General features: G+C 40.3%; 1 protein-coding gene across 2 annotated transcripts in view; it reads right to left on the minus strand.

Moving 5' to 3' along the window:
* LOC138259269 (zinc finger protein 577-like) overlaps window positions 1–14,067 on the minus strand; it is a 166,172-nt gene that overhangs the window by 119,155 nt on the left and 32,950 nt on the right. For both annotated transcript variants that reach the window (XM_069206882.1, XM_069206881.1), the window contains exon 2: window positions 13,120–13,240. In XM_069206882.1, the coding sequence (XP_069062983.1) occupies window positions 13,120–13,240 (121 nt within the window). The remainder of the gene's footprint in view (window positions 1–13,119; window positions 13,241–14,067) is intronic.

The raw sequence follows: 14,067 nt of genomic DNA on the forward strand, positions 1-14,067 counted from the left end.
AACTGTACGCCTCTCCAGCGCATCAACTGCTAGAGCAAGCAGACCAACAGATCCAAATATAAAGTCTATGGACCCAACAAAAGTATCTTGTGAACCAGGATGAAGATCGCATAAATCCCTCAAGGTGAAACAACCTTCTTTCCTTTAGAGTCAAAGAGGCAGAGATGAAGATTGAAGAACTGAAGGATATCTCAAATATTTGATGAACTTCATCAAAATCCTTATAAAACACTGATTCAAGGCCCGACTTACAAAGGTAAACTGAGACCGGAAGTCTAACTTTAGACCGGAAGTCTAAGTTAGACCTGAAATAAAGTCTAAGTTAGACCTGAAGTCTCGACTTCGACTTAAGGCCTAAAGTTACATTTCAGGTCTAACTTAGACTTTAGGTCTCACTTAGAATTCAGGCCTAAACTTAGACTTTAGGTTTAAGTTTACCTTTGTGAATCAAGCCCTCAAATAAACCCTGAATAGTAATTCATTATTGACCATGGCCAATCCTATTGCTGCAAAATATGTATTCATGATTAACTCTGGCACTTATAAACGTATCAGGGAGTTTATCAAATATAGGACCAAACATGATTGAATTTGTCACTATGCGTACCATATGCATCCATCTCAATGGCCTGTTGTGTTGAAGCTATTTAAGCATTTTTGTTGTTACTATATTTACAAAGGTGTTGGGCTGGAGTTCAAGCCCCGATTCATCACTCAAACATGTGGAAGAACAGCAAGACATGACAACAAGGTAAATGAGAATTGGGGGTAGGGGTGGGTAATAGTAGGGGATGGTTACAAAGCATAGATATATTTTTTTTTTTTTACAGCTAGAGTATAACTCACGAGGGGGAATGAGAAAAACAATGGAGTTACTTGAGGCTCCTAAATGTAAGAGCTGGAGGAAGGCACTAACAGGACAACGGGTAGCAACTGGAGAACAGGAAAACAAAGGGCAGGGCGACGGATGTTTGAACTGGAGTATAGACGGAATAATAAGATATGGCAACAGGTGTTTGAGGCATCATAGAAGGATGAGAGATTATCCTCCTCTCCAGTTAGGTAGGAGTACCAAAATTCGAATGTCACTGATAATGGACTCTGTTACTGAAGTATTCTGTGATATCCACCACGTCAATTTGCACTTTGCATAACCAAAAGGATATATGGGGAATCAGAGCAAAGTGGTGGTGAAAATGCAAATTTTGGCAGCACTGACAAAGGCCATGAGTATTGGAACACTAGACTTGTGGCTTGTGAATTGCTGAACATCAGTTTCACTGACGCTTGCAACACAGCAAAACTACATTATAGGGTGTGAACTTTCCCATCACCATTAGATTTGATATTTCATTACCCACAGTTTTTTGGCCAGTCAGCCCATAATAATTCAGCACTTAAAGAACAAGATGAAGGGGTGCTTCAGCTGCTGGCCAAATTGTATGACAAAGGCATATCCGTAAATGTTTATGCACTTACATTTCGATATGGGCAAACTGATCAGGAACCTCAAGAAATATGATGCATAAATCTCAAGCACTCAGAAGATAAAGAGCGATAAGACAGGAGTATCATGAAGAGTAACAGTACACCTCTGGTCTCAGAAACCAGCTCCCCCTGACTGACTGCATCTTTGCTTCTGACCCTAAACAGCTCTCTGCTGCTTTTCCGCTAAGACTGTGCAATAAAAATACCACATACAAACACACGTCACAGTTAGGCCAACTTTACCGAGCCCGGGGAATTCAGGGAGGAAGGCATCACCTTTGTGATGAGTATTGCTGTTATCTATGTATCCTTAGCAATGGATACTAATGCGAGCTCGGTGAATGTGACGATACCTGCCTTTTAGGGTTAGAGTTTTATTGCAGAGGCAAAAGGGCAGCCAAGGCTTACTTTCCAGGGGTGATGTAGGTTTAGAAACAGTGAACACAGAAATGCCGTACCATAAATGCAGTGTAGTAATGAAAAATGGTGGGGCCCCTGATGAATGGGATGAGCTGCCCACAGATACTCATTGGCCTGGAGTCCAGTGTGGTTCCCCTTAAGGGCTGGAGGCCTCCCTGCGTCCCAAGGTCTACAGGGGGTCTAAAATATGCCCCTGAATAAATGCCCTGTTCACTCATTGTACAAGTGCCGTCCCCCCGCCTCGTTTGAAGTGGTGAAAGTGCAGTCCTTCAGACGGCAGAGCTCATCTAGACCCACGGCGGAAACTTTTCACTGGTTTCTCATTCACTAAAGGGCTACCAGATACGCATTGTAAAAAGGCAGACCTTTTGGCACATACTTTTCATGCAGGCAGACTGTCAGGCACATTTTTTTTTTTTGCTTTTCATAGATAAACAAGATGTCTGTTTCTAAAAACAAACAAAAGCACTGAGCAGAAAGGGTGCCCTGACATGGCAGCCTGCCCAGCACTGCAATTTTGCTGAAAGCACTTTTCACAGAATTTCCCCGCCAACACGCAGGGACCTTTCAGGCGGGCGGGAGTGTGACAGCACTGTAGAGAAATTGATCAGGGATCAAACTGGAGTGCTGTGAGGTAAAGGAACATAGAAAACCTTGCTTTCAATCCAAGCAGAACCAAAATGTAAAATGGTTTAATTTTTGGGAATGGATTTCAGTAACTGACTGGCAGCTTTTAGGTAGTCTCCAGGTGGGATGGTCCAACCGGCAATTATATATAACAGAAGTAAAAAATAAAATAAAAAGTTGCGGAGAGCTAATTTTTGTGTTAAACTTCATGAAAACTGAAAAAAAACTATGAATACTTACTAGCAAGGTGTCTTACTTACTCACTGTCCGAGTAAAGGTTAAGATGGCACCTTTCACTAGGGTGAAATATGAATTGTGGCCTGGCTTTTCAAAGTAATGACACTCTCTGGGTGGAAGAAGAAGCAAAGTAAACCGTAAATGAAGCAACGGATAGGCAAGGCCATGCGTGCAATATAACCCAATGCTCAAAAGGGTGCTAGGGTTATCATTAGCACTATGCTCAATTACAACAATTCCCTTCTGACTGTCTGCACTAAGAAAAGGTCCATTTATTGCAGGTCCCTTGGCAACATAAGTGGTAGCAAATCTTAGAGACCTGTAACATTCCACCCCTGTAACTTAAGAAACTTTACTGGCTGCCTCTACAGAGTAGAGTTACTTTTAATGGCCTTAAAGATATTTAAAAGACCATTTGTGGTGCATCTCTATGATATCTGAAGAAGCGCCTCCAATTGTACACTTTTCTTGATATGGAAGGCAAGTGCGTCCTACTCACGCCCTTTCAAAAGAAAAGGATGTGAGCCTAGTCTACAGCATTATGGAACCTTTGTACACTGCATATCTGGGGCACCCTTCGCTCTTTCCTTTTCCAGGGAGGACGTTCCGCTGTTGCTTTTCTCTTGAACCATTTATGTCTCCCTACTACCATTCCCGTTGTGTTGCTCTCCTTACTGCTTTACTCACTTTTTTAAACTTATATCTTAAAATCTCCCCTACCAATACATCTATGCCAACACCCATCCTGTACAGCCACCCCTTTTTAATTTCCTCTTCCTCAAGCGGTCCTCTTTTTCGTAGCCTTCTTATTTAACTTCCGAGTTGTGTTAGACATAAAAGAAAGACTACCATGACCTTTTTAAAATGAACATCTATCTACCTTTTCTACAAAAATATTGTATTCTTGTGGTAATGTTATTTAGTGTAGTCTATAAAATGAAATTTTGTCAGTCTGTTTTCATCAGGCTGACAATCTTGATTTTAGGTTTTCGTCAAAATAACAGATCACCCCATTAAGTATAGATTTAAGCAATTTTCTTATTGAGAAGTGAAGCCAGCTTAGGTGCTTATTAACTATTAATGAACAAATAAAGGCTAAGACGGTGCTCGTGCATATATTCAGTGCGTGTACTAAGAGGCATCCTAGCCCAGAATGTATTTGCATAAAATCTTACTTTAGTTTATTCAGATATACAGATCATCTTGCTTTAATTCTTGGCTTTTTTATGTTTGCTTGCTTCACCTTGACTGGCATACTACGTAGTGCTGGGTTGTTGAACTATATATTGGACTTACGCTGAGCCTTAGTCATGCCTTCTAGTCAGCCACCTTAGACTAAGAACTTGGTGACGTCTATACAATTAATTTGATCACTACCTTTTCTACATGAACACCTGCCTTGAAATCATGTGCCAGTGTATTGTAGATACTGTGTATATAGGACATGATCTACACCCAGTTAAGGATAATGTGTTCTGGCTTGGCACATAGCTATTTTCTTGGAACAGAAACTAGAAATATTTCTCTCTCCAGTAAATTGGTTTTATGCACAACATCAGACAGTCTGGCTCAGGCTCTATTCCAGGCACAGATTGTGAACATCTTAAAAGTGGTTGGTGTGAAATCACAAATGTTTACTGGAGATTCCGGTCGATTCAATGGTCTTCACACAATCTCCTTAAGCCTGAATCCCAAGGGAAAGTATGAAAACAATTCTTTGAGGAGCACACATTAAGATATAAGATTAAAGGGAGGAAAAGCAGTAAGAAAGGGAAGTGCGGTAGGAAGAAGGGATGAGCAATAAATAAGCAGGGGTTATCAAGAGGAAAACAGACCGGCGGAGGTCAGTTATCCAGAAAAAAACTGAATGTTAAACTCTCCTGTAACATTTCTCAGTAGATTAACGTGCTCGCTGCAGAGATCTGTGCATCACATTTTTTCAATGCAGACAGGTGTAGCTAAACTTTTCATAATTTAGAAGTCAACAAAATAGGTACGAATAAAAAGGGCAATTGTGCGATTTAATGCTAATCAGGAGAGGAATGCACCTCATTGGGCCTATGGTACTGTCATTTGCATTTCAAGCATGATGGATGCAGCCTTTCATTGCTTGTAGATGACTAAACGGATAATCACCAAGGCGTGTAACAATGTTATATATGAAGGTGGGTGTACACAGCGTGCCTGGCCCTCTGAAAAGCAACGCTGTCAGTGCGAGTCAAAACCAGTATTTTTAACAGGCGGTTTCTAATAAAGGGTTAGGACTGTTGAAAGCACCTGTTACCGCCCTTTGCCCTACCATTCCATCCCACCAAAAAAGTACTGATCGTCTCAAGAAAAAAAAAAAAACCTAAAGAATTAGGCCTCAAAGCTATCCCCTTTGATGATGCACACATCCAACAGACATTAATTACAGGACAAAAGCAGAGGTACAGCTCATATCACACAATCCTTACGGCGCAGGCTTCACGCAACCGAGTTCTCCCTCCAGTAACACAGAAAGGAAACGCTGTAGCTTTAAGCAGGAGAGCTATTCCTCAGAATGCACAGAATGTACTGGATGAATGCTCGGACATCAAAGCGTCTCTCATCCTTCACAGTATAGAAAGATTCAGGCATCAGAAAGGAGAGCCATCACCCACAGGTCCAGGTTTTGGATGGGCGTGAGAGTCAGAGGTTACCAGAAGAACTCTCAGCAGATATTTCACAGCTCAGTCCACAGAAGCAGGACAAGCTGAGCCATGGACATCAAAGGAGACTTCATGTCTGATGAAACATAACTAAATAACAAATCGAGTAGCTCAGTATTAGCATGGGCCGGTTACCTCCTCATTTGAAGCTCAGTCCCTGTTGCACGTCCACCTTTCCCACCATGTGCTGGGTGCTATACTGAGCTAGATGTACACGTTTTAAATTATTTCCTCTACAACTTAGAACATTTGCAGTATTTCGGACTCTTGCGTTGAACATGAATGTTCCACGTCTCATTTAGGGGAGAGCAGCAATGTGGCACCTGCAGTAAATAAGCGGATGTACTGTTCCGCTCGGCTCACGATTCCCCAATGTTTCTTGCTTGGAGTTGGATGAATTGCTTGGCTTCTGACAGGAGAAGCTCAGTTGGCTTTGCTGCTGGAAGCCCCGAGCCAGCAGTCAGTCTGTCACAGATCCGCTAGCACTACAGCATCAGAAGGCCTGCCCTGGTTAGGGAAGCCTCAACGCGGATTTTTCCATTTAGTCACTGATATGCAAGAAGTGTCCAAACATTCAGGAAGAAAACTCCACATCTCGAGGTCATCTGTTTTTTTGTTTGCCGAAATAACCTTCCCCTTTCACCCGCTTTGGGGATTTGCTTTTGAACGCACATAAATAAAATATCTGAAGGATCATCACTTGTAGCAAAGATGCTCTTCTGACAAAGCAGGGAACTCTAAATAGAGTAAGCCAGCTAATGAAGGGCCTCAACCACAGCAGATGCTTGGCCTCTGATCCACTGGGGTCTGAATATCTTAGGTCATCGGTTTTTAACCTGTGGTTCCGGGACCCCTACTCAACTCTGCTAAAAAAAAAAAAAAAAAAAATAGTAACGATTAATGAAGCGCATAAAAATAAAGATGAAAAATGTTCTGTACATGTGAAGGAAATTAAATTGGAGACTAGGGAAGAAATGGGTACCTTCAGATTGACTGTTGGGAGTATGGAAGTGCATCAAACAGAATACAGTATGAGCAATGGATGGCCTCAATTACATTTAGAAAAGCTTCAACCTTCCCATTAAAATTAATACTTTTATTTGTTTAGATGTGTGAATTAAATAAAATATGTTATTGTGTATTTGTTTAATGATTGCTTGTTTCTGTAGTTGTGTGTAGTTTTGCAGTTCAGATTATCAAAACTGATTAGGATGGGATCTCTGATTCCAATACTAACTCAGTTGGGAGTTCCCGAATTCTGATAATGATTCAGTTGGGGTCCCCGATTCCACTAATGATTAAATGGGGCTCCACAGAAGTCAAAGTTTAAGAACCACTGACTTAGGTCATGCGTAGAAACACATTTTTTATGTATTAGGTAATAAACAGCATGCCTTGTGGACCTTCTTGCATATTGGGCCGCAATTAACGTGGCTTTTCATGTTTATGCTTAAAGCTACTAGGTGTGGCAGTTTGCATGCAGACACATACCCATCAGTTCACGTTGCTTCCCCTATGAACAGATATTCCATTCTCCGCTTATTGTGCACAGGAGCTATAGCTATAGAGAGGCTTCTGCAGATTTACTTAAAGTTCCATGCCGGTGTGATTCCAAAAACTTTTAATGGAAGCATGATTCTCAGCTTTGTGTTAAAAAGATAGCTTTGTGACACTGGCCCACACATCGTTCTTATAACCACGGAAGGCGAAGTGTACAATTGCCTTAAGGTGGGAAAGTGTACAGAAGACTCTTGCAATTGGTGGGGAAGAGAGCATGGTCAGTTGATTGGAGTAATGATGTCAAATGGGACACCAATTTGAAGGCTATGAAAGTACTTTTCAGGTCATTTTTACCCATCCAACATTGTTACTGTAGATCAGGCTTCTCTGACCAGCAGCTCATGAGCTAATGGTAGCTCTCCAGCTACCTGCAAGTAGCCCTCCTCTGTGCAGTCCAGTCTACTAAATAAAACACGTTTGCTTGTCTGAATGAATATATCTATCAAAATTGAAAAGTGTGTATTTAACTAAAAAATGTGTGTATCTTTAGAACACTGAAGCCGATGTTTTGAGAAGAAAAAAAAAAGTTCAACTTGAATAATATATTTAAAGCTGATATTTCAGTGAAAAATCATTTGTTGTTGGAGAGACATTACTAATATTTTTACCTTCGTGCCAGGGGCGTTGTTGCTATGACTGTTAGGTATTACCCAGGTAAAGGCATTCCAAATTGACAAATGCTTTTTAGGTTGGGTGAGCAAGCGCTTTGACCTGTTTTAAGTATTGTGGACTTTTAACCATGTCCATCACTTTCACTGGGTTGTGGGTTTGCCTTCCAAAAATCAGTTGATGTCATTGATAAATGCTTAATGTTTGTCCCGCCTTCAGGTTATTTTTGTCACACCTTGCAGACTGCCCCTGTTACATAGATTATTGCACAACTGTTAATATACTTCAGCGTGGGCAAACTATTTCTCTGGTCTCCCCCGCTTCATGCTGCATGGCGCACACAGCACGGACAGGCGTGAACTCGATCAGCGGTATTGGAGCACTGGTCACATTGTTCACAGTTACCTAATCGGTTATTTTTTGTGGCTCTCCCCTTACAGCACTTGAAATTGGTAAATGCTTTATGTAAAACAGAAATCCTCAAAGCGAAAGGGGCTGTCCCGGCAGAGAGGGAGAGCCAATACTACAATATTCCCTGCACCCGGGAAACTCGCCCCATATAGCTTTGCAGGGCATTACTTTTACAAAACATTTCTGCTTATAACTCAGCCTGTGGTGGTCCTAGGACAATGGAGCCATCTACAAAACATTCAGCAAGACGTGCTCTGTGTACATCATCTTTGGATCCCAACACTAGGATACTGGGGACCCCAAAAAAATAACTCCTCCCACAATTCAATGTCTGTTTAAGCTCCGTCATGTCTGGAATTTCTGTTTTATAGCTGGGGATAGCTTGCATTTTAAGGGCCTCGTTTGTAATATCATTGTTATAGGCCTGCTACCCCTGAAAAAAAAATATATATATATATAAATATATATATATATATATATATAGATATATATATACACACACACACACACACACACACACACACACACACACATATATACACACACATATACATATATACATATATATACACATATACATATATATATACATAATTCACTATGCCCTCTAGGGCCTAAATACATGGTTACACTGCATTATTTATTCCCATTTTCTTTTTGTGTCGTTATGCCCTCTACGGGTTAACTATATAGTTACATTACCATGTTTCTTACAACCTTTATTTCCATGGTGGTGTCCTCTAAGGGCTGTTCTAAGCATTAGTGTCATATCAACATATCAAAATATTTGTGGTATGGAAACTTGTCCCATAATGCTTTGCAGGCCATTACTTTTACAAAACAGGTTTGCTCATAACTCAGCCTATGGTTATCCTAGGACAACGGGACCACATTCAAAACACTGACCATAATGTGCTCTTTCCGTCTACATCATCTCTGGGGCCCCACACTATGTTAGTATGGACTCCAAAATAATAACCCCTACCACCAGTCATTATCTTTTTAAGCTTCCTCATGGCTGGAACATTTGTTACACAGCTGAGAGAAGTTATGTTCTATGGGCCTTGTTTATAATATCATTACAATATTCCTGCTAGCCTTGAAAATGTGTAATGCACTAAGCTCTCTAGGGGCTAAACATATGGTTACATTACTTTCTCCCATTCTTTTTTTCATGTGGTTATGGTCTCTAAGGACGGAATGTATGGTTTTGTGACCATGTTTCTTCTAAGTACTAGTTGTATTGTGGTGTCCTCTAGGGGCTGCTCTGAGCATTGCAAATCCACATACTATAATATTCACAACACAATAACTCCCCTTTTAATGCTTTGCAGGGCATTACCTTTACAAAACATTGTTTCTCATAACTCAGCCTGTGCTGGTCCCAGGACAATGTGACCACCTTCAAAACGCTCTGTCGACATCATCTCTGGGTCCCCACAGTAGGTTAGTGGGGACTCCAAAATAATTACTCCTCTCACCATGCACCGTCCTTTAAGAATGCTCATGGCTAAAACTTTTGTTTTATAGTTAGGATAAGTTTTGTTTAAAAGGCCTTATTTGTAATATCATTGCAGTAGGCCTGCTGGCCCTAAAAATGCCCTCTAGGGGGTAAGTATATGGTTACACCGCATTACTTACTCCTGTTTTTAAGTTGAGCGCAAGCGCTTTCACCTGTTTCTAAGTATTGTGGGCTTTTAACAACACCATGTCATGACAACACGCCCATGTCACGCCCAACACTTTCACTCATTCATGGGCTTGCCTTTAAAAAAAAAAAATCACTTGATGTCATTGGTAAATGATTTACCTTTGTCCCATCTTGAGGCTTTTTTTTGCCACACCTTGCTTTTTCATGGGGTTATCTCCTCTAGGGCCTAACAATATGGTTACATGACCAACTTCCTTACAAATTATATTTTTGTTATGGTGTCCTTTAGGGGCTGTTTTGAGCATTACAGTCTAATAGCAGAAGTTTATTTCTGAAAAAGGTTTATATGATAATTGTATGTTTTAATAATCTCTCCTTAATACAGTTATGACCATAATTCAGGCCAATTTATCATCCATATTACACTATTGCTGTTTGTACACTTTTGATATGTTTGGGTGACCCTTCTAGTTTGTCTCCTCTGTGGCCGTCTTGTATCTTTTTGGGGGGAATTGTGTTAGCCAGCCAGCAACACTGATGGTGGGGTGGTGAATGTGGTATTCTACTGGAATTAACATAGCAGATTTACAATAGGATTCTAAATGGCAACATTTTAATTTTTTGCTGCAGATAGTTGAAGACTGTAAATGGAAGTGCTTTAGTTGTATGCAGGGCCACTAGAATTATAAGGCACAAAAATACGAAATTATGAGGCAGGGTTAACCAATTTATGTGACAAGAAAAGTCCAGTTATGAATTTACAATGCCAATAGTTCTAACTCAAACAAATGCAAGAACTATCACATTGCAAATGTTTGTTTCTATAACTGCTGGCAACCCTGCTTGATGTACTGAGATGATCACTGATGCTAATCTTGCATAGGATGCCCACTAATGTAATTTTTTTCTGATGTGGTGACTATTACAAAACTACAATACTAATAATATTAGTAGCTTGTGATGATTTTCATTGAACATAAGTAGCTCTTACTAATAAAAAGGTTGGAGACCCCTGCTGTAGATGATGCGATTCTGCACATTCCAGAATTACATCACATGTGTAAGCAACGCTGAAAGGATCATGTGACCTACGTCTGCAATGATGATCAGACCTTCTGGCATAATTTTTCATCCGTGCCTGTGGGAGTTTACACCCATGGTGCAACTGAGTGGAAAACCTACTTTCATGTTGAGGTAATCACACAGCTACTGCCAGCTCTCCTTCCTCACAACGCTATAATAGGCTTTGCTGACTCTCCTCTTTTCTGCCACATCCTAAAAATAGCAACTAGAGGTTTCTCTATCCCATTGTCCAGAAACAATATAGATCTAATTAGGCGGTAAGCACTGAATTTATTTTTAATATTACCTACCTCTTTTTAGGACTGATGCATGTGGGAGCTGGATGAACAGATTTTGGGTGATCAAATCAACATAGTACTGTTCTCTAGGAGTACAGTGACGAGTAAAGAGAAGGTCTGCACAAACTTTATATTATGCATGCAACCATTTGATCCACCAGGGCGAGTCTTCGTCTTATATCCCTCTTTAAACACAAAGGTTCCTTCTGAGAGGGGTGAAATATTTAATTCACCTCCAAACTGCACATTGTTTGGTTCTGTATGAAAGTTCATATGTTAAACAAATCTCACATCACTTATATGCACATTGACCTAAGATAGTACATTATAGAGACAACGGCCCTGACAAAAGCACCATTCCTCTTGTAGGCTCATGTTAGGGGGCTAAAACATGTTATCTTGACTCCAGGATTATATTATCTCTCTTATTCTTTCACCAGCCTTATTCTGGTGATCAGAATCAAACTGCAGACCAGCCGTTAGGTAATTTTACTATTCATTTTTTAGTCCCTTGCGCTTTCCCACTAAGGGACATACTCCGTGAAAGTAGTTTTGGTTCCTTGGATGAATGTTATTCAGCTACAACAGTGGTTTCCAACCTTCTGACTTCTGTGGACCCCCCACGTTATTACTGAATCACAGGGTCCCCGCCCCACACAGAGTCTGTACAGAAAACTGGGGACCTAACTGGTTAATCTTATTTAATTTTCTAAGCAGTCGCTGACCCCCTGAGGAGACTTTGCAGACCCCCAGGGGGCACTGGACCACAGTTTGGGAACTACTAAGATACAAGAAATCCCTTGCTTTTTAAGGTTGAGGCCACTAATGCCACCAGTCTGTTACATATGTTATAAGCAGACTCTATGATGAAGCATGCCACCTTTTGGCAGGTGAGGACCCAGAGTCCTATCAACAGAGGGACTAGCACCTTTGACTGAAACAACTCATTATGGAAGGGCTAGGATACTTCTGCCCAAGAGACAGCTTGTCACACTCTTATTCGTTCATTTTGACTAAGAATTCCATTGCCATTTCCACAGAGTACAAGTCTGTGCTCGGCTGGTTATTTCAAGGGGGATTGTACTCTAGCATTATTTCTCCATCCTATTCGACGTTAAGTGATAAATCGAGAAAATACCCAGGGCTAGTCATGGAAATCAAATTTACATGCAAACATTAATTCTAACCACTGGTCTCAACTGGTGGAAAATCTACATGCTCTTAAGGTGAGCACTTATTTCCTCTCCACAAGAAAAATATTTTTCTACACAGAAAAACCTTAACTAATACCCCCATGAAGAATAAGTGTAAACTGAGTCATAAAACTATTGGGAACATTTGTGAATACCACCAAAGCAACATCTTTGTGGTGCCGACTTCTTACCCAGATCCCACGACCCACCTTACAACTGGTAACTCCCCAAATTAAGCCTCTTCCTCTTGCATCACAAATGTATAAAATTCACAATATTGGCAGTTTCCCACTGTATTAACATACACCTGCAAGCTTAACTGTGCCCAGAATAAATACAGGCAATCAGGGTTTCGAAATTTGCGCTTACAAGGACATTTTATGTGCACCTAAATTCAACTCAGATGTGCAAAAATGGTTGCTACAAGGCCTCTGTACTTCCAACTAGCAGTCTTCCCATTATTAAATTGACAAATTCCACTCTAGTGGTTGTTATGCTAGAATTCGGGTCAGATACTACATGAACATAAAAATACTGCCAGCAGAATACTGACCCGCTCTATCATAGGTAACAAAATTCAACAGTTTTTGCTGTACCCAAGTGCAGCACAGAACCGGTGTAACTGCTACCGCATTAAATGGTACTCAGTGTATAAACCTCAAAAAAGCTGAAAGGTCACGTGGGCCATGCCATATTTCAAACATATGACCTGCATGTCATATAGTCATGTCATCGGAGAGTGCATGCATAGTTCGCTGAACTATCTCGAGGGCTCATGATCTGATCAAATCAAACATAGATTATAGCAAAACAATAAATATGTATGTGTATATCAATATCTAATTTGTGAAACAAACGAGGTCCATATTTACCCAGGGCGGTGAGGGCCTGGTGGATTTCTTTCATGACATTACTGTACAGTTCCTTCTGCCACTCATGGAGAAGCCCCCACTCCTCTTCAGAGAAATAGATCGACACATCATGAAACAAATCCTGTTAATCGAAAACAGAAAACATTACATCACCTACTTACTCAGCAACTTTATGCAGTGTAACACAATACAGTAGGAACACTTATTGATATGAAAGAGATATTTTTACTTTCCCCTCCTTATTGTTGTCCCCGTTCACGATAAGATCCTTGGAAAGTAGAAGGGTGATTAAATTTCATGTATGGGTTGCACTAGTATTGATTGCCACATCCTCCAGGGGCCTAGAGGATTCTGTGAAAATGATCCCTACATAAGTAGTAATGAAAAGCTTTGTGAGGCAGCCATATTTTCAGCGGTTTCTAGGATACTAATACCCAACAATGTCTCCAGCAAAGTGTTTCTTCTTACTCGTAGGATGCTTCTAATTTTTTAAAAAAGCTGTACTGCCATCCAGTGGTCTATTGTGGAACTAAACATGTATTTCTGTTCCAAGTTCATTCAATTCAAATAAGCTTTATTTTGGTACCATAAAAGCACAAAATATACACAAAGAAAAAACATCACATTTCATATACATACAAAATAAGTTAAGACAAGGATAAAATCGATACAATAATAAATACCACTGGGCCCAGGACTTAAAAATTAAATTTGCGCACACAACACTCAGGCATCATATACACAAAAAATATTAAAATCTGTGCAAAATGCAATAGTTTCATCAGTGATCAACACCAAATACAGTACTAAGAGAAGAAGCACTTTACCTAAATGATTTGCAGAGTCAATTGCAAGAATTCCCGATTTTAGGCCACAGATCCAACATAGTCACTACACAGCTTCTTTAGCCCAAATGCACAGTAGTATTAGGAATACACACACTAATTA

Source organism: Pleurodeles waltl, chromosome 9 (assembly GCF_031143425.1).
Source record: "Pleurodeles waltl isolate 20211129_DDA chromosome 9, aPleWal1.hap1.20221129, whole genome shotgun sequence".
In the NCBI taxonomy this organism is placed as follows: domain Eukaryota; kingdom Metazoa; phylum Chordata; class Amphibia; order Caudata; family Salamandridae; genus Pleurodeles; species Pleurodeles waltl.